Here is a 21,666-nt window from a genome sequence, read left to right as displayed (position 1 = left end):
TGTAGGTTCTTCTCCCAGTATCTGGGATGGGATGTACACACGTCAAAGAGTGGGTGTAGTCCCACAGTAAAACCAAGGCATTACAGAACACCTGAACTGCCCCTTGCCAGCACTGGAATTTGAAAACGGAAAACCTTTCCCATGGCCCCAGCGAACCAAACGGGTTTACGCACTTGGATTCAGTGTATCAGTTCTGTGTAAATTACACAGAGTTGTGTGAGGTGTTGCGCAGGCACTTCAATACTGTGCTGCTTTCCTGATGAGAAGCACCGTGAGCCGGGCACGGAAGGCAGGGCGGCAGCCCCCGCAGCCCGTCGGACACCAGCCAGCCCAGCACGGCGCGGGCTGTGCCTTTCCGGACGACCAGAGGCCGGGTCCCGCCGCGCCTGGGTGCGCGGCTGACACGGCACCGCGATGAGAGCCAGTAAGCAGCCGCTTAGCGACAGGTCTGAGCCGCGCTGCCACCGCCTCCGCCGCGCCGGGCCATAGCGGCGGGCCAGAGAGGGCCACCTCTGAAGGCAGGCGGGCCGTGAAAAGGCCGCGAGGGGCGGGCTGGGCCACGCGGGGTGATGGGAACAGCACCGGCGGCAATAAGGTCTGTGCTGCCAGTCGCGTGGCACCGCTCGCAGCTCACGAGCACCGCCGCCCTACGCCCTGGGGCGGCTGGAGAACATGGCGCCCACCGCGGCAAACCCCGCTGCCCCCGGCCCGGCCGGCTCCGGAGTCAGACGGGGGCCAGCGGGTGAGGGGGCGGGAAGGGCAGCTCGCCCCGCCCCCGCCCCGCCCATTCCCTGAGCCCCGCCCTCCTCGCGCGCGTGGCGACTCCTGCGGCTCCGGCTCCGAGGCGGGGGGGTGCGTGGGCCGCACGCTCCCTCGCGGCGTCACGTGCAGCCAACCCCCGCGGCCGCCGGCGCTCGCGTGAGACCCCTCCCCGGGTGGGCGGGGGCCGCGGCGGGAGGAGGGACCCCCCCTCTGGAGGCGGGCGGCTCGCGCACACCTCCGCGGCGGCGGGAGCGGCGGCGGAGCCCCGCCCCCGGGGGCGGGGCCGGCCGGGCCGGCGGGCTGCTGGCACCTCCTCCCCTCCCCTCCCCTCCCCCTCCCCGCCGTCCCCTCAGTAACTTGGCTGCCTTTTATCGGGCGAGCGGCGAGGCGGAGAGTTTATTGGTGCCGGAGCTGCGGCGCGGCCGGGGCGGGGAGCGAGCGCGGCACAGGGCGGGGGGCCCGTTCGGGCCGGCCCGGGACGATGCTGCGGCTGGTGTCGCTGAAGTTGGGGCGGCTGTACCGCTACGTGAAGCTGGCGGTGCTGGGCAGCCTGGCGGCGGCGCTGGTGCTGAACACGCACTCGCTGCTGGCCTCGCTGCAGCGCAACGAGCTGTCGGAGCGGCGCTTCCTGCAGCTCAATAAGTGCCCGGCCTGCTGGGGCACCAGCTGGTGCCGCAAGTTCCTCAACGGGCAGCTGCGGCTGGAGAGCTGGGGCCGGCTGCGCCTCTTCGACTTCTTCAATGTCAAGAACGTCTACTTCGCGCGGTACGGGGAGCCCCGCGAGGGCAGTCGCCGCGTTGTCCTCAAGCGCCTGGGCTCCGCGCAGGAGCTCGCCGACATCGACACCAAGATCTGCCGCCGCGCCACCGGCAGGGGCCGCTGCGACCTCCTCCAGGCCCTGCACGCTACCGAGTTCGCCAGCCTCAACGGCGACGTGCGGCTCCTCACTCCCGACGCCGTGGAGGGGTGGTCGGACCTGGTGCACTGCCCCTCGCAGCGCCTGCTCGACCGCCTGGTGCGCCGCTACGCCGAGACCAAGGACTCGGGCAGCTTCCTGCTGCGCAACCTGAAGGACTCGGAGCGCATGCAGCTCCTCATTACCCTCGCCTTCAACCCCGAGCCGCTGGTCCTGCAGGTAAGCGAGCCCGACGGCACCGGCAGCGCGCGGGTGGGCCCCGCCTGCTCTCCTTGGTGCTGCACAGCCGCCCTCCCTGCCACAGGCGGGTCGGGCCCCGCGGGCTCCTTGCTGGCAGGCCCATCCCCTCCGAGCGTCTTCCTTGGGCCCTTCGCCGTGGCCGGGGTGTCGTTTGGCGGCGCGCCGGGCGCACGCAGCTGTGCCTGTGGGCAGGGGAGCGGGGCTCCCGGGAAGCTTGCCTCAAACAACGGCGGAACGCCGGGGCCCTCCTCTTTTCCCTAACAGTGACTTATGTAAAGGTATCAGCTGGGCAGGCCGAAGAGAGGGTCTCTGGTTCCCACTCTGGGCAAGAGGCGTTTCATTATCTCCCGGAGTCTCGTAGTCTTTCTTTCTTTCTTCGTTACAGTTTTCACTATTTGTCTTCCTTCACGGTGCTGCTGTGCCCCAAGGCATTAACTCCTTCATCCTTCTTGCTTTTCTGATCTAGGCAGGGAGCTTACTTGTCTGCTTGGCAGCTAACGGTGAAAGCAAGCAGCTATCCTGCAGGAAGCAAGGCGGGGTGACATGCCGAAAGGCAGATAGATGCTTTCTGGTGGATTTATCTCTTGCTTACAGTTAAGTGTTTGGCTTTAATCGTATGGCGCCTCCAGTAATACATATACTCCTAGGCAGCTATGGGAATTGGTGATTAGTTTCTTAGGGTCTAGTTTAGTAGATAGTGGGTATAAACGTTAATGTTGTTGCACTTTCCTTGTCAAAAACTGACTCATGCTATGTCGTGTTCTTATGGGAACTAAATACAATTTTTTTATTCCTGTTAGTAAAAATTAGAAATAGCTGTTTCATAGCCTGAAAATGGAGTGAAAAATACATTAACCGTATTCTCTTTCGGCAGTTTCATGTTTTATATCCATTAATTGGGACGGCTGGTTATGTTCACAGGCCAGAAATTTGTGCTTTAATGTTGCATAAATTTGTAGGTGAAAAATTTGTAGAAAGCTGTTTTATTCTGTAGCACCACGCAGTTGCTTCTGTTTCATATCTGTTTATGTGGGGAGCTTTGTATTTCGCCTATTCACATTGCTGAGGGAACTCCAAGTATGCCTCTAATGTGTAAGTTTGGAATTGGAATTGTTTTGACTAAGTACTGAACTGTCCTTGCCTTTGTCTGATGTTTGATAAAAAGGGTATTTGCAGATACGTTTGAAAGCATCACTGCATGATTACTGTTATAAACATCTGCTGTTTCTCTAGTGAGAGGCCAAGAAATATCTAATGCTCAAAAAGCAGTGCTGCAGGCTTTGCCCTACAGCAAATTCACCTACTGACTAATTTCTAGAAAACGCATTTATGAACTCCACTTAATTAAAAGCATATTTTTAAGTAGAATGCCTTTCAGTCTCTCCATGTACAGCTCTTAGGTTTGTTTTCAGAGTAAGTTTACAGTTTGCTTCTGACTGGACTTAGGGCACAGTGTGTCTTCCATTTTGCCGTGAAGTTGCTCCTGAGCACAGTGAAGAAGGAAACTTCACTTAAGAAAATCAAAACTGCTTTGCTTTGCTGAGCATATTTTGAAGTTCTTTGAGAATCAGTTTGTTTTGGCTGCATTTCATGCAGCTTACAGTTTTGGTTTGAACACTGGTTCCAACGTACTGAGCATAGCCTTAGGTGGCCAGAAAAGAGCTCTGTATGTTTCTTCATAGTTTGTAGGGCCAATTTATTCTGTGGCACAATTGCAGCATTTACTTTCATGGGGTGAATCAAAGGCAGTGGCCAGCATGGGTTAATTTAAGAGCCTTGATTCCTGTCAGCTTCTTGATAAGCTGTGGATGAGCCCTGAGGCTGTCAACCAGATCTGTTGAAGAGATGAAAATCTGTGGACATGAACTTAACAAGCACTTTGCTTGCTGTTTATCATATGGAAGGTGCTGCTGAGAGCAAAGCAGGTCAAACTGGTGGGAAGCGAGGCAGCCTTTACCTTTACTTTCCAGAGTGTGGTGAAGTTTTCTGTCACTTCTTGTCAGATGAAAGGTGTTTTGCAGGGTTTTTTAAATTTTTGTGAATAAGCATATCCTGGAAAATATTTTTGGGCAACTTCAGGTCAGGTTTGTATGTCGAAACACTCTTAATGTGTTCTCCAGAAAACTGTTCATCAACTTTGGTAATGGGTACTGTAGGTTGGAATACCTTCCCTCAGGTGGAAATGAAGTATCTTAAATACACAGATCTGAAGGAACTCTTCTCCTTTGCATAATGTGTTACTTACCACTCTATTCTCAGGCTTTACTTGACAAACACATAAGGAATGGATAATTTTGTGTTATGCTGCTATTGCAACAGCAAGATGCAAGGCATTCTTTACAAGAGGCGAAGTTATTTTCCAGAATTGATAACTGACTGCTGAGAAGTTTGCTTATAAGTAAGGTATATAAAACGTCTTATGGTATAGCTTCTGCAGTATTGATGAGGGCAGATACTGGCATGGGAGTGAGACTTGTAAGCTTGTTCTAAAAATCAGCTGCTTCCAGGAAAGGAACCCTGCATGACATCATGTAAAGAATGAGATTTTATTTTTAAATAAAAAAATAAGTAGAATTTCAACGCATTTAACTGATGCTGTCTGGTTGTCACTGGAAGGCACAAAGCGAAGTATTGGTAGTTTTTGCCTCGAGCCTTTCAGGAAACACTACTGTGACTGTTTAAATCACTGTCATGAATAACAGTTTTGGTTTAGAAGTGGAGATAACTTCTAAACTCGTCAGTGTTCCATACATAAAGTTCTGTGTTGTTTTAATTAAATTATAGGAGCAGTGAAATGTAAATAGGCACTGAATTTAAATCTTGATCTTTGATTTTTAATAGAAAATTCACTGCAATCATCTACTAGAGATTATGATTTGTGGATTACAAGAATTTTTATTAGATTGGGATTTTAGCTGGAAGTCTATTTGGAGTATGGATTATTCTCAAAGTGGTGCTTACAAACTGCATATTGTCACAAGTGACTTGCAGCATTTGCTGTAGGAAGTTTTCAGGTGATGCTTTAACCCATAGCATGATAATGCTTTTGTTACAAGTTCATGAACAGTAGTAAATCAGCACAGTTTTGTATAGATTACTTACTGTAATCCTAACTCAGTATTTGTATTTTTTATAGCTTTCTTGTTAACCTTCTTTATCCACATTTGTTAAACAGTTGCATACGTGTACTCAGTGAAGATTTCAGCCGCTTTTGCCATTTTACTTCGTGGAGCAAATGAAAGAACAGCTGACTTACTATTCTGTACAGTTTACATCTTTTTCTGAGTATTAAAATACTATTTTTACTTTTGTAGAATCTCACTAAATTAGTCAGTAATTAAGTTTTCTCATTTTTGATCTGAATTCACATTTGAATTAAACAACGTATATGTGAGGGTTGAGGAAAAAATTGTTCAACTGGAAATGTAAATGTTTAAGATTTAACTTCTGATATGTCTGGGTTTTTCCTTCCCTTTTCTAGTAGTCCTTTTCTGCAGTAAAGGCAAATACTTTTTAGTAGAATAAATTCTGATCTATAATGAAAATTCGCTACATTTTTTATAAAAAGATTTATGTTTATATTTTATATAAACATGAACAGCTTATTCAGGTAAAAGCAACAAAAAAGCTTGCTGATATTCTCTTCAACTCATTTAATGGAAAACAGTATTTTAAATAGGAATCACCTGGAAGATAGGTTCTGTCCATCGTATCTAATTCCTGATTGAATATGATGACTGTGTGCATCACTTTCAGATACAGGTTGGCCGAAGTTGCCTTGTGAAGAAATAGCAAAATTTTAAAAATAAATTGGATTACAGACTTAGTGCAATGTGAATATTCACTTCTTGCAGAATTCATAGCACCAGCATGGGTGTAAGCAAATCTATCCTTACCCTATGACTTCTTATAAACCATCTTCCTTCTAGTTTGTCTTTTAAAAATGAGCGTAGTGGAAAAACTTTCAGTTTTTTTAACCATGAGGTACACTCAAATAAAGAATTATATTCAAGTTCATGAAGTAACGTCATTAATTTTTATCTTCACTGGAAAATAGAAACATAAACTTACCATTACAGAACCAAAAATATTGTTAATTTCAGTAGAGACTCAGGTAGTTGTTCGTTCTTTGATTCTTACACAAATTCCACCCTCTCCCTCCCTCGCAATTCCTAACAAGTTCTTTTTCCCCAAACCAAGGCAGTTCAACAGAAAGATTTGGGGAAGTGGTTAAGCTTTCTCTATACATGCCTCATATTTTTCACAGAGCTCCTGCACTAATCTCTTATCAGCCTCCAGATTTCCTATTTAGAGCCACTGTGGCTCTTAACAGTTTTTGAGCTACTGTTGTGCCACCATAGCTGCCATGCTGTGAGCCATGGTATGCAACCATGTGTTGTCCAACACATGAAGGCCTGTGCAAAGTTTTAAATCTTGTGCTTAAGCACAAAAAAATCCTAAAACTATTCAAAACAAGCAAAGACCAAAAGCAGGCCAAAGTGGGGTATTCTTATTTCTTGGGGTTGGGGAAACTACAGTATAACTCATGATGGCTGAAGTAAGAAACTGTTTCTAGGTAAGAAAAGCGTGGATTTTTTGGTGAAGTGGTTGTATTCCTTCTAAGATCTAATGGTTAGCTAAAAAGACAGTTTGTCTTTCCTAGAAAAACTGAAACAGAAGTTCTATAAATTGTGGCAGAAGTGCATCTAGAGCTGGTTGGAATATGCAGTCTTGCCATTGTGCTGGCTGTTGTATTGGTGTATGGCGCTGGCAGATGCATTATTAAAATGACAGTGCATTTGCCTTGTTATCCAAGTATTGCGGTTTAACCCCAGCCAGTGACTAAGCACCACACAGCTACTTGGGGATGGGGGAGAGAATTCGAAGAATAAAAGTGAGAAAACTTGTGGGTTGAGATAAAAAGGCAGTTTAATAGGTAAAGTAAAAGCTGCGCACACGAGCAAAGCAAAACAAGGAATTCATTCACCACTTCCCGTTGGTAGACCATCTCCAGGAGTAATGATTACTTGGGAAGGATTTCCACATGTAATGATTACTTGGGAAGACAAATGCCAGCACTTAAAAAATGGGTTTAGAGTTTCTTCTTCCCCCAGCTTTTATATGCTGAGCATGATGCCGTAAGGTTTGGAATATCCCTTGGGTCAGTTTGGGTCAGCTGTCCCAGCTGTGTCTTCTCTTTATGCGCCCCCAGTCTACTCACTGGTGGAGTGGTGGGATGAGCAGAAGAGGCCTTGGCTGTGTGTAAGCACTAGTCAACAGTAACAAAAACATCTGTGAACTACTAACACTGTTTCAACCATAAATCTAAAACACAGCCCTGTACCAGCTAATAGAAGAAAATTAGCTTTATCCCAGCTAAAACCAGCACAAAAGCAAAACTGAAGTTTGCATGCAAACTTCATTATTAAAATAAAAGTAATTACAATGCTTGCAAGTAGTGTGTATGTTGGGTTTTTTTTCAAACTACAGGTGTCTATGAATTATATTCAGAGTGCATTAAAGCAGCTTAGTCTCAAGATGTAGCTTTTAACAACCTGTTTAAAACGGAGCTTCTTCAAAAATGATGGTGAATGTTTGCATCTTGTATGTAAATTACAAGTCTTAAAGACTTCTTGTTTTTCTGACTCTAACAAAAATTCAAGTACCTATATGGAAAGTAGTAGTATTTCTGTATTTTTTCAAATAGATTGTCTGAATTGTTGCTCTTCCTTCAGATATGTATTTAGCTTTCTAAATAGTTAAGCTTAATGACTTTATTTTTCTCACAACTTCTGATCATCATCATTCCTTGTAGGGGAAAAAAAACCCCAAACCAAAACAAACCCATCAACTGTATCTCTATTCCTAGTATAATTGCTCTGCGTGAGCAGTCTGTTGCCACATAACCGAAAATTCTTCTGGTTTCTCTTCATGTCATCATTGGGGTTTCAGTTTGGTTTTGTTATGGGAAGAACAATAATTGACATCTGGTAAACATACATTAGAACATAAACTGTGATCTCTTTGAAACAATTCCTTTCACTGAATTCACTCAAAATAGCAATTTAGCTAAATATTTTACAGAATTACTTTGCTGATACACACTTAACTCAGTCTGAAGTAAGTGGCATTTTTTTTTTTGCCTGAGATTTCTCTTTTTTTTTTTTTTTATCATACCCAGTGTTCTAGTCATAGGTTATTTTCTGTACTTCTATTCTAAATACAGTGATAAGATGCATCAGTTTTAATACTTGGTGCCTTTTAAATTTTTTAATTACTCAATTTAGTGTTCCTGATACACAATTCCTATGCTAAAAAACAAGTAGTGGATTTAAGACAGTTATCTGTACTACGTGGTATGTCATCTAGTGGACTTGAATTATTTAAGTTCTGGCTCATATAAATACTGTCATTTTGACATACTGAGTAGTATTTAATGTGTAGTATTTTAATGTGTTCAATACTTTCTTCTGATCTTTATGAAGAAGTTAAAACCTAGTTTGAGATCAGTTGTTGCTAGTCATGTTATCTCCAGTTGCTTTGAGGCTTTTTGATTATCTGTAATTTTGTATATGATTTAATTTTAAAGATTCACTGTATTCTGCTCCAGATGATTATAAATCGGGATTTCCTGCCTTCCCAAATTGCTTGCATGCAGTTGAACTATTTTTTTGCTTGAAAGCTATTTTTTTCTTTCTGCAGTAAGCAAACAGTGCTTAAGGAATGTCTCTACAAATGCTGCTTTATGGGTAAATGGATTTTTTTCTGTTTCTTTTCAAGTCCTTTCTTAAATTTTTTAATTTTTTTTTTTTTTTTCACAAATCAGTTGACACCTGTAGAAAATTCACAAAGCAATGGATTTGAATTTTGGATGTTAAAGTGGCTTCAGTCTTTTTTGAATCCTGTTTTAAATGGTTCTAAGCATTGTGGAGAAAGGGAGTGAATTTGTTGTCTGTCCCTAAATTTCCATTGTGCACATTTTTAAAGAGAAATGAAAGAATATTGTTGAATTAAAATTGAGTAACATTGTATTACAAAAATATTCCATTGATTTGATCATACTGAAAACTGAAGAGTTATTTTTTTTTGCAGTGACATATGAGTATACATATTAGGCCAGAACTGGCTTGTACTTGTCATATTACCATATAATCTTCCTCACATGATCAAAATTATTTTCATTCTTCTTTCTGGTGAACTTTCCTAGAGTGAAGACATGTCAGTAAAGTGTAAGGAATGTCTAGAAATACTTGAAGTTACTGTGGGGTCTGTATTATGATGAATGACAGTTGTAATTTGGAGGATCCTGAGAAATCACTGTACAGACTTAAACAGAAATCCTCCTGAGAAATTGTAACTCTTTACAGTTTTCAGGAACGCAGAAAAAATGTGTTATCCCACATTCCAAACCTTGAAATACCAGTGTTGTCCAGTTTCTTCTGGTATATCTGATGTAAAGGGGGAGCCATGTTTTACTTCCCTGAATTAAGTAATTGAGGCTTTGGTTTAGTCTCTTTAATTTTGCAGATCAACTTTCTGAGATAAGAGTAGGCCATCTCTTATAGTGAAATATTCCAGGCTCCTAACAGATATTGCAAATTTAATCTGAATATGAACTACAGACTAATATGAACAGGTAAAAACTAATACAACATTAAATTCTACTATCGTTCTAGTGTTTAATCATTATTCATTAATTTGTTTGGAGAAATGACATACCTCTGCTAACATTGTAAAATATAACTTTTACAGTTTAAGCGTTCAACTTAATAATTGAGCAGCTTCTAATTCTGAGTATTTAGAGTGGTCTGTGTATTTTTGTCCTACAATATGTCAGTCAATCCTGGTATGTTCCACTTGTTGGCATGAATTGTATGTAGTAACTGATTGAAATGTAATAAAACTGCGCAAAAGCCAAGTAAATGAAAGCAGTGTAGTTTCAGTGGGAACACTAATATTTGGAATGTTCAATGAAATCCACTGGGTGTGTAGGATATATATATATATATATATGCTTCTGTGGGATGTCAAATGATTTGACATATAGTTGAGAATGAAATTGTTTTTGTTATTCTCACTAGCATTCACCAATGTGTTTGAATATATATCTTCTAGAATACAGATCATTTTGTGACATAAGAAGGCAGCTGCATTTAGACGGTGCTCTTTAACTTTCTTTGAGCTGAAACCTCGCCTTGTAAAATCTGCTTTCTAGCTTTTCGTGGTTCTAGAGCTTTACTTACTTGCCTTGGTGACTAATAGCAGTGTTAGTTCTGTTTACACTGCAGAATCAACAGTACTCTGTGAGACAGAACTAATTTTTTTTCGTTTGAGGAAGAGGATATTATTTAAATTCTACCTGCCATGCCAGTTTGTGCCTGGGCAAACACAGCTTAGTAGGATGATTTAAGTGAAGAAGGTGTCAAAAAGCATTTAATTTTGCCATGAAGGTATTCAGATTCATAAGGAGTAGGAAGAGAAGTCCCTGCTGTTTACATATGCTCTCTGTTGTTTTGATTTCTTTAGATGGAACTCACTTTATACAAAAAATCAGTAGTGACATATAGCATCATCTAGAGTAGTTTTGAAAATGCAAAGCACATTGTTTTTAATGATACATTGGAACAATAGCTTAAAGTTGTCAGTTGTAAACTGGTTTGGTTTTTTTTGGAATTGATTATTAGGATGAATTATATGCTTGATCATGATAAACCAATATTATTTTAAGTGTTTAATTCAAAGGGGATTTGTGTTATTGCAGACTACAATAGGCCTTATCAGCTTCAAGCTGGTGAGTTTTCACTGTGTGATCTAATTCACAGCTCTGAACATTTGAAACCAATGGCAGATTTTGTATATCTTCTCATGTTTAAACAGGTGGAAGTGGGGACAGCAAATGCACTGATAGCGTGTCTTATGCTTCTGTGAAACAATAAATTCATCCTATTGACTTTCAATATTTATTTTGAAACTACAGTGTTTTTATTGTTGTGTTTTGTTTTTTAAGACATAAATGTACCATTATTCTTTCAGGAACAAACTGTTCTTTGTCCCTTTGACAGGGTTCGCTTAGGTTTTTAAGCCTTGCTTAGGTATCTGTAACTTCGCTAATTAGGGCAAAAGAAAGAGTTTTTTTATGTGTGTGTCACTGGGAGTGGAGGTAGCAGAGGTTTTTGTTACATTAACTGTTTTCATTCTTTCTGTTAGAAACTTATATGTATTTCAAGAAAGGTAACTAAGGCCACAATGGGTGAAGCTTTGAGCAACCTGGTCTTCTGGAAGGTGTCCTTGCCCATGGCACCTGGGTCCAACTAGATCATCTTTAAGGTTCCTTCCAACCCAAACCATTCTATATTAACAACTGTAATGAGAAAAAACTCATTAAGCTACCTCTTTGTAGTTTTTCATATGCATTACTATATTTTAAAACATGTTTCAGGGCTTGGTTATCTGTGGTTACCATGGCATTTGTGTGTACATTCTGCAGGATTGCAGATTCTTTTGTCAGATAGCTGGTTCTGGTTTTGAAGAAAAGCCTAATTTTTATCTTGTCAAATGCACATTTTAAAGTCTTGAAATAGCCTATTCAAGTACAAAATTATCTCATTATATATACTAATAGTAATTTGAGAATTAAAATCTAAAATAATGTTATGCATTACTACAAAGAAATCTGAGATTTTTCGCAGCTATGTACTAAGCCTTTTTTTATAATTGCGACTTGTTTGTGGAAAACAAGTTCAATGACCATAAAAATTCATATCATGTCTTACTTGCTTTCGAAAGTCTAATATATGAAGAAATATTAAAAATCATCAGGTTGTTAGTTGCAGTTTCATCTAGAAGGATGTTTTTGAAATAGAATAGTACAGAAAGATACAAATCTCTGCTTGCAAAGACAACAGATCAATTAATATTCTTGTCAGATTCACTGAGTGAGTATAAAACTGCTCAATGAGGAACTTGTACATATTTTTTTCCCCTTCTTTGGCTACTGACTTGGGTAATGAAGTGTAGATGTGGCTGTTACATGCCAGTTGGAAGGGAGCCAGAACAGAGATGTTTGTACATGTGCAGATGTTGGCAGGATTCCCTGCACTCCTGTTGTCAGAAGGTCTTTTTATTGCCACAGAGTTATAAATATCTGTGTTACAGTAGGGCATGCAGATATTTTACTAGTAGTTTTGGGGATGTTCACTTCTTAATAAACTAAACTGCTCTTAGGATTTCTTAATGTGCAGTGAAATTCAGTGTACTGAATGCAGGAAGATAATAGATGTGTTTTGACAGTCAGTGTACCATTGTGACTAATGCTGTACTTTCAAAATCAGTTTAATCCATTACATAAATCCCTGGTGCTGCTGGAGAGGAGGGGTCCTTTCTTCTGCACCTGGCTATTCAGACCTTGTCCTTTCCTTTTGTCAGTACTAGAATGATTTGGTGATGTGATGAGCTGGATCAGGCCACTGATCGAAGCAAACACTGGCCCAGCATGTACCAGCTGTGCTGCATTCCTAATCACATGAGGAGGATTGAAATGAGTATGCTGTATGGGTTGGGAGGGATGGACACCTTTGCTTCCAGTTTTAGCATGGCATTTGCCAGGTTCAACTGTTTGTGGTTGAGTTTTTATTTGGGAAGGGAAGCAAAAGCATAAGCAGAGCAGGACTGAAATACAGAAAAGGAGAGGATTGAAAAAGAAAAGGAGTGGGGTGGTCCAGAGTCATATAAAAATATTTAGGCATCATTGCTGTAGCAATTGAATTGACTATATTGCATTAAATGCTGATAAAATGCAGCAATACAATAATGTTATGCACAGTTGGTGGAATTGGTTAAACCTGTATTTATACGAAAATGTAATTAGGTAAATTTTCTCCAATTTAAGATAGAAATTTGGGTTTATAAGGTATGGATAAAGGAAATATACGTGGGTACAGGACACATAGGTACACATATTTTGACTTCCCCAATACTAAGATGTATGGCTTTTTCCTGATAGATACTGGTAGGCAGTATGTTGAATTTTCCTATATGCCACTGGATCCTGCTCACTGGAGTAGTTCTCAGGAGGTTATACCACAGCACCAACTCATGCTTGTTCCATTTTGAGTGAAATAACACGTTCCTTTGTAAATAACTCATTTGATGAACAACAGCAACTTGTGTATTGGTTTGTTTGGATCCAGAACTGAATACAATACTAATAAATGTGCATGAAATTTCTTTTTGGTGGTTGTCATGGTTTAAGCCCAGCTGGCAACTCAGAACCACGCAGCCGCTCGCTCACTCCTTCCCTTGCTCCCCCAGCTCCTGGAGGGATGGGGAGGAGAATCAAAAGACTGTAACTCCCACAGGTTGAGATAAGAACAGTTCAGTAACTAAGGTATAACACAAACCACTACTGCTGCCACCAATAATAATAATAATAATGATAAGGGAGATAACAAGGGAAGAGAATACATCTGCTTACTACCAGCTGACCCATACCCAGCCCAACTGGAGCAGTGATCTATCCCTTCCAGGTAACTGCCCCCAGTTTATATACTGGTGTCGTGGTTTAAACCCTAGCCAGACAGCTTGTTCACTCACTCCCAGTGAGTGGTGCCGGGTTGAGAGCAATCGAGCCCCCCCCCCCCCCCCCCCCGCCCTGGGCTCTCCCCTTCCCCGCTCCTGGAGGAACGGGGAGTAGGATCGAAAGAGTGCAACTCGCACGGGTTGAGACAAGAACAGTCCAGCAACCAATGTACAACACAAATCACCACCGCTACTACCAACTACAACAATGATAGGAGAAAATAACAAGGGAAGAGAATACAATACCACCGGCCAAGAAACAAGTCCCACCCAGAAGCCCGTGTCCTTTCGGGTAACACCCAGTTACCCCCCACCCCGGGCATGATGTGCTGTGGTATGGAATACCTCCCTGGCTAGCCCGGGTCAGGCACCCCGTCTCTGCTTCCTCATGGCTTCCCCTCCTCCCTGGCAGAGCATGAGCCTCACAAAGTCCTTGGTCAGGGTAAACATCACTTAGCAACAACCGAAAACATTGGTATCATCAGCACTGTTCCCAGGCTGGAAGTCAAAACACAACACTGCACCAGCTACCACGAAGGAGAAACATGACTGCTACTGCTGAACCCAGGACAACTGGGCATGATGTGCTGTGGTATGGAATACCTCTTTGGCTAGTTTGGGTCAGGTGTCCTGTCTGTGCTTTCTCCCGGCTTCCCCTCCTCCCTGGCAGAGCATGAGGCTCACAAAGTCCTTGGTCAGAGTAAACATTACTGAGCAACAACTAAAACCATCAGTGTTATCAGTGCTGTTCCCAGGCTGAAAGTCAAAAACACAGCACTGCACCAGCTACCAAGAAGGAGAAAAATGACTGCTACTGCTGAACCCAGGACAGTGGTGTTTATTGATGCCACAGGCATGATTTTTCTCTATATCGGTCTATTTGTAGAATAAGTAAGAAACACTGAATTAGCACACCATTCATTGGAAAATAATTTTGCTAACCACACAACAAGCGAAAAAAAACCCTGCCAACTTCTTAAGGGTTGAATGTATCACTTGACTTGTCTTGAACTAGTGGATATTTGCCCATACTTACCACCTTCATAAATTGCCTTGAAGCCTATAGATAAAAATATTGTATTGTAAATTTGGTTGGTGAGAGAGATTTAGTTCTGCCCAGTTACGTGGTGTCACAGCTTGAAAGCATTGTGCTGGTCTCAAAACTATCAAATTAGTTCTGTGTCATCCTCTGGATTTTTCATGACCAGATTCATCTATGCAGGTTGATCAGGTCTTCAAAATAGAGTAGAAGTCCAGACACGTAGGCACCCCAAAAACTTTGAACTTCTGTTATTTTTGTGGGTCTGATGTCCTTTTCACCGACTGAGAAAGATTGAAAGTTTCTTCTTTGTAATGATAAACATGATTATTTCCCCTGAAATTGTCTTCTACACATACCATGTTAGAGGCTGGCTTAATGGTGTTTGCCACAAAGATGGCAAACCATGTCAACAATGTATATCAATTATGAGATTAATTTCTTCGCATGTACTATATAGACAGGATTTGCTATGTAGAAACTTTGAAGCATCCTTGAAAATTCCATAGAGGACATCTTAAGGCAGAATAGTCTGGAAAGGGTGCTCATTTTCCAGTAGGATCCAATTATCAAATAGTATTAACACGTAAGTGGGTATTTTTACTGTCTCAAAATTATATTTAAAATATTAAATAATTTTAAAACTCTGGATGACCAAATTGGAATGTTCTTAAGTGGTCTAAGCAAGGACTGCTGGAAGCTAGGTATAAGTTAAGCTGGTACTCAGCCTTCATTTTCAATATGGGCTCAATTAAGGCCTCCATGACATTTCATTAAATGCTTTAATTATATCAAACAAAAACTGTTTAATGACTGTTAAGTCATGCCCATTCAACAAAAGCCATTTAAACATGAAAGTGGGTATTTTTCATTCTGCAGATGAGAAAGCTCATCTTGATGAGAATAGCTAGATAACAGCATGTCCTAACATCATAAGGTGTGTAGTCAGAATGGAATCTGATCAACTGGGAAAAACGGGAAGGGGGTGTGCGTGTGTGTGTTGGTGAGAAGGTGTCACTTTTTAACGTTTTTCCTTTAGGTTTTTAAGAGTTGGTTTTAACTAAAAATATCAGATGCAACATTATCTTAGTGGGAAGTATACTTGCATTAGTACAACAGGTGTATAAAACACTAATAGACAAAGATACTTGATGGAATTGTGCATGTGTATGTGTAAAAAAATAAATAAAAAAAAAAAGGTATGTAGTATATGGAAAGCTACGTATGGGTTATGTATTATTTCAGGTCATCCAGCTCTTCCCTTTTCATGGTCCAGCAGGGCCTGTTGCTCACATAAACGTATTTTTGCGTTGTGTTTTCTTTCCTTTCAAAACTTAGATGTATCTGGAGATGTAATGTTGATGGATATTTACAGGTGTCTTTTCTAAATATTATTGATCAACCTTTTAAATCTAAGCTGTTTTGTATTAATGAAAATTTTTAAAAAATCTTTTTATATACAGAGTTTTCCATCTGATGAGGGTTGGCCGTTCGCAAAGTACTTAGGAGCATGTGGAAGAATGGTGGCTGTCAATTATGTTGGAGAAGAACTGTGGAGTTACTTTAATGCACCATGGGAGAAACGAGTGGATCTGGCCTGGCAATTAATGGAAATAGCTGAGCAGCTAACAAATAATGACTTTGAATTTGCACTCTACCTCCTTGATGTCAGCTTTGACAACTTTGCAGTTGGACCAAGAGATGGGAAAGTTATCATTGTAGATGCAGAAAATGTTCTGGTAGCAGACAAAAGGTTAATCAGACAGAGTAAGTGTTGTCTTTTTCTCCTTTCCCCTCTCTCCATATCTCTTCTCCCTTCTTTCTCTGTAAGCACAGTATTTGAAGTGTGTGTAGCTTCTAAATACAAGTTTGGTTGGCTTTACAGCCAGACTACTAATTAGCAAACTAATTAGCTTTCTTCTGCAATGAGACCACTAATTAACTTGACCAATTTGTCAATTTTACAAAGTGTTGAATTTACCTGAACTTGATTTCCATGCACTTTTAACCTCTGTAATGCAGTTTTAAGTGGAGAGGTGGGAGTGGCAGGAGGGAGTTCGGACGTTGGATGAGTTTGTACAGATGGGTGAACAGAGAGGCACAGGGGCTGGCTGACTGTCTTGTCTGCCTTTGCTGAAAGAGTTTCCTTTTGTCTTTTCCAGACATCTGTAAGGACAGAAGTCTTGGCATTCTGTTTTCTGTGAATGACGAGATGATCTTACTGCTCGCTTTGCCTTAGTTACATAGCCTGCCTCTGGTTCAGTTGTTCAGATTGGTGCTTTGTAATAATGAAACTGAAGGAATGGGTAATTTTTGTGCTGTTTCTAGGTGGGAGTAGTGAAAATTCATTCATCTTTCTGTCAACTGTAAAAGCTCAAAGCAGTGGCAGCAGGAGAGATGTTTGACAAAGTAGCATTACATAGGTTCGTATTTCTTTATAAGGCAAACTTTGCAGACCTAAGGGCTAGAGACACTGAACATGAAGCCCTAGGTTCTGCAGAAATTCATAGCAATAGGCCAAGTGTTTCCAGTTTGCTTTGGATAAATGGATTTTTTTTTTTTTTCAGCTTTGCAAATAGGCTTCATCTGCTGTGCTGCTGAATTAACTTTTAAGACTATTTTCCATCCACACACGTGTCTGTGAGGACATGTGTTGCATGGGTCTTTTTTGTTTGTTGGTTTGGTTTTGGGGTTTTGTTGTTTTGGTATTTTGTTTTTCATTTTTTGTTTTTTAAATTACGTTTAATATACACTCTCAAGGAGCTTGGATTAAAATTGTCTGGGCCTACCGAGAAAACCTTTTCGTATGTTGAATATCCAGTGCATTTGCTTTAGCACTTAATGGGCCACACAAATAAATTTATTTTTTTTTATCTTCTTTCTCTATCCTCTTAAAATAATATTATTGAAGAGTTTGACTTCTGGAGCATGTCTGAATCGCTCAGTCACAAAGATGACCAAATGAACTCTGAGAAAGTTGATATATACTCATCTGGCAGAAGCAAAATGCTGAAAGTGTCATGCTTAATCTGTTGCCTGCAGTTCTCAGACTAATTTTGCTGCATGATTTGTAATCTAACAATCAAGAACACTGGAAGCAAATGAGGACACACAAGAAAGTTCTGTCTTTATATAAAGTTGACATTTAGTACTGATTTAATTAATATTCTGGAAAGTTTCATTAAACAATCTCAGTCTAGAGTGATTAATATGCCTGTTTAGATATTTGATTGGGTACATTTATCCAACTGCACTGTACAGTAGTATCTAGTTGTACTCTGTGAGGATATCATATTTGAATTTGCTGAAGTCTTTTTTTCCCATTCTCCTTGTTGCTGGCTTTTTTTAAGTTTTGAGTTTGCTGTTCATTGTACAAATTTTACATCCTGTTTTTATAGTTTTAGCAGTCATTCTTCAGTAGGTTTCTTTTTCCTAGACTAGCTTGCAGTGCACCGTAAGTAGACTAGTAGCAGCTCAGAGACTACCAAACAAATTTTAATATGTACATCACAGTGCTAAAAGAGATCTTCAAAATGATGAGACTCCATGATAAGGACCTCTTCTCAAAGCTGGCAGTAATCTAAAAACTTAAGATGGAAGTTTTCTAACAAAAAGTATTAAGAACTCAAATCTCACACTTAGTAACCTTATTATCTTACTGTTGTTATTGTAGAAGATATTTTCTGTAAATCAGGGTTTAAGGGAAAGAATGCTTTGTGATAAGGGCACTAGTTACATCTTCAAATTTTGATAACTTTGTGTATATAAGGTAGAGTTTAATATGTGCTTAAGTGCCATTTGTTTTGTGGATTTTTTTTCTTTTTTGTCAAAGATTATGTTTAATGCATCTGCTGTTTTATATGCACTTCTTAGTTACAACCATGTCTAAAGTAAGAGATTGGAAGATCATGTTTTAGAAGTTTATGGCAATTTGCAATGGCTGGTTTTGTTCTTTGATAGACCAGTTGTGAGTGTTAGTTCCCAGGGGAACTGGAGAAACCAGACCTATGTTGCTAAAATAAATCATGTTGCTTGTTTGTTTTTCTCTTGACTTCAGCTGTGGATCATTCTCTTGTACTTGTTCCTGCTACATTTTTTTCCTCTGGGTATGTATGTGAATGTAGATATCATGTGTTCAGTGTGCTGTTTTTTCTGCTTCCCTCTCTTTGCTATTTGTTTTACTGTCTTTTTTTTTTCTTTCCCTTATTTTTGTATTTCCAGGGCTGTTTCAGCAGAAGAGTGTATCAAGCTGTGAGGTGAAATCTTAGACTAGAACATTTAGGAGTTCATCTAAACAAAGTTGGTTTATAGTTTAAATACAACCAGTTTGCTGTGTATTGAGTTTCTGATTGTATTCAAACACACATATGCTCTTTTCTTTGCTATCTCACATTTTTATTTTTACTGTCTCCTTATACTTCACAGATAAACCTGAAAACTGGGATGTATGGTATGAAAGCAAATTTGATGACTGTGATAAAGAAGCTTGTCTGTCCTTCTCAAAAGAGATTCTTTGTGCTCGTGTCACTGTGGACCACAATTATTATGCTATTTGTCAGAACCTTTTATCAAGACATGCCATGTGGCGTGGCACTTCTGGAGGACTACTTCATGACCCGCCAGCTGAAATTGCCAAAGATGGCCGACTTGAGGCCTTGCTGGATGAGTGTGCCAACCCAAAGAAGCGATATGGTAGATTCCAAGCTGCAAAAGAACTGCGAGAATACCTTGCACAATTGAGTAACAATGTGAGGTAGTCCACAGTGAAATTTTTTTGCAACACTGGCTAAAACACTATTGCAAAGACGCATAGAAAATGAAGGTTTGAACTTACGTATTAAAAAGAGAACATAAAAACCCCCTAGTTTATCAGTTTTATAAATACCATAAAATAATAAATTTATGGTGTTGTAATGTTCCTTTGCAAACAGAAAAGGTACTTAGTGAATTAAAACTTGAGCTACTATTGACTCCCCTCCCTAACTATTTAAAAGGGAGTAGGTCATTAAAGACTGTGATAGCTTAATTGACAGCTTGTGTGTCAAAGGGTACTTTACATAAAACTGCATTAGTGTCACGGTTTTGTGAGCTGATGTTCTTACTTGGAAAGTCAAGTTAGACTCATGGCCTGTTTTAAAGGCCTTTTTCCTGACATCATTGTCTCATTTTTGTGTTTGTTTAAACACCTTGAAGTGGCATTTACATCCAGGTAAATATAGCTGTCTGCATTCGTTCAAATTTAACAGGCTTTCATGTTAATGCTGTGCAGTACATTCCTACTGTGAGTGCAGGATTCCTATGTTTACTGTCTAATTTTAGGGGGGTTTACACTGTATTTTACTATGCTTAGACATTGTGTATTTTTTTTTTTAAGATTGACATAAACTCAAGTGTCATTTGAACTACATTCATTTGATGTCTTTTGTAGTCCAGCCATTGGAAATACCACTTAATGTAATTATTGTACAAAACATTTACCCTTCATGACAGTATATACACCATTGTTTAGCAGGAAATCATGGGATGAGCAAACTCTTGCTTTTAACAGAGACAATTTGAGAATTGGAGAGAGCCTACAATGAAAAGATCTGCATTAATTTAAAAGTAAGAATTAACTAGGCCAGTGTAGTTACGCATAAACCAAAGAAAATGGTTTTATTAGTTTCTGAACACTAAAGGAAATGCTATATCGTAGTGAAGCTAATAATTCTGAAGATTCAAATTTCAGTGATCCTTGGTTAATTCTTTGAGGGACTTCTGAAACTATGTGCTAATGCTGAAAGAAAACTTTAATTTGAATAATAATGTCTAGAAAGTTAGAAGTTGGTTTTGCATTATTCCCAATTCTGTTGAATTCAAGTGTAATGGAGTTTACTGAATATTCATCTTTTGGTTTACTGGCTAAATTGATTAAGCTGTATTCACTCTAGACACCTTTTCTTGAACTCAGTTTGACTATTCCTAGTGCAGTCAAAATTGACTTGTTGAGGTTTGTGTAAGTACCGAGTTCTCATAAAATTACAGTTTTGATAAAACCTCAGTGCTGCAAGAACTCACTTTAAAGCTTGTTTGTTTTTTTTCTTTTTTTTAACAACTGCTATAATTCTTCATTTTCCTGCAGTCTTATTCATAAAAAGATACTCGTAAGAAATGTATGCATATTACTTCTTGTAACAGTAATGAAGGAAAGTAGTATATCTTAAATGCGTGTATAAACCAATATTTTGTACAAGCTAAAAAGAATATGGGCAAGGTAGTATGTGCTACTTTTAAGAGCAAAGCTAATATGCCTCTTACACTGCATCAAAAGACTGATGGAAACTGTTGCATTACGAGATTACTGCAAAGTGCAAGGTTAGTAAAACACAAACTCACTCTCTGTCCCTTCTTCAAAGCTCAAAAACCAGAGCTGTATAAAGATACAGAGTGCATTTTGATTTCTTAGTTGATTATCTTAAGGGTATTTTAGAATTCAAAATTCTCACCTTAAGTAATCTTTGCCTATGTAGGCTTAATTTGCTCCCAGTCCCTTGTTTCATTTTCTGAAGTTGGAATGCCCAATGCAGCTTTTAATTTTCGTTTCTCCACTCCCCTCACTTGAATATGGTTTTGCATGCTTCCTCTGGCACAAGCTGTCAGAGAAGGTTCATGTTATTTTTCAACATAAAATCTACTTATTTTGAGAAAATACACTAACCCTAAAACTAGATAATCCTACTTTGCCATAAAAGCCTTGATTTATCACTAAAGTTGATTTTATAAATATCTGCCACATTTCCCAATGAGTGAATGGAGTATGATTGTCAAAGTTGTAAAAGAAACAAACACTGCCAGTTCTGGATAGTATTCAAGGCAGTTCTGTAGCTGTCAGAATGTCCTGTCAGATTTGGTTTGGGGTTTAGTTGCCTCAGAAATAAGATACTAAAGTTGACTGTAAAAGGAATTTGGAACTTTAAAAAACAAACAAAAAACACTACAGGGAAAACATTGTGGAGAGCAATAAATCTTGTTCTGTTTGTACCTGTCAGATATTTATTGTATAATAACAATTTATATTTTTAGTCATTGCCCATTATTGATGAACACAGTGAAATATTTTTGAATGAGATGTTTGGGGTTTGTATGTGCATTA

At 40.1% G+C, this 21,666-nt stretch overlaps 1 protein-coding gene across 2 annotated transcripts; it reads left to right on the top strand.

Moving 5' to 3' along the window:
- The first annotated feature begins 1,095 nt into the window (after nucleotides 1-1,095).
- Nucleotides 1,096-20,587, top strand: DIPK2A (divergent protein kinase domain 2A). Of its 2 annotated transcripts, none has more exons than XM_061452901.1 (3): nucleotides 1,096-1,897; nucleotides 15,998-16,301; nucleotides 18,960-20,587. In XM_061452901.1, exons 1-3 carry the CDS (start codon nucleotides 1,244-1,246, stop codon nucleotides 19,289-19,291), a joined length of 1,290 nt encoding a protein of 429 aa, XP_061308885.1. In that variant the 5' UTR covers nucleotides 1,096-1,243; the 3' UTR covers nucleotides 19,292-20,587. The 2 variants fall into 2 exon arrangements, with proteins under 2 accessions (XP_061308885.1, XP_061308886.1); XM_061452902.1 differs by lacking the exon at nucleotides 1,096-1,897 and adding an exon at nucleotides 11,043-11,245.
- Nucleotides 20,588-21,666: the final 1,079 nt, after the last annotated feature.

This window comes from Pezoporus flaviventris, unplaced genomic scaffold (genome assembly GCF_033815535.1).
Source record: "Pezoporus flaviventris isolate CSIRO_AGI_PZ_B2104156 unplaced genomic scaffold, CSIRO_AGI_Pfla_v1 ptg000013l, whole genome shotgun sequence".
Classification (NCBI taxonomy): Eukaryota; Metazoa; Chordata; class Aves; order Psittaciformes; family Psittacidae; genus Pezoporus; species Pezoporus flaviventris.
The sequence above is the reverse complement of the archived record's forward strand: the minus strand, read 5'-3'. Positions and strand labels throughout refer to the sequence as shown.

Bases quoted from the DNA above. Each gene is read 5' to 3' on its own strand.
- DIPK2A (XM_061452901.1), top strand. From the start codon at position 1,244: ATGCTGCGGCTGGTGTCGCTGAAGTTGGGGCGGCTGTACCGCTACGTG. The intron at 1,898-15,997 runs GTAAGCGAGCCC...TTTTATATACAG, and splicing joins CCGAGCCGCTGGTCCTGCAG to AGTTTTCCATCTGATGAGGG. The intron at 16,302-18,959 runs GTAAGTGTTGTC...TATACTTCACAG, and splicing joins CAAAAGGTTAATCAGACAGA to ATAAACCTGAAAACTGGGAT.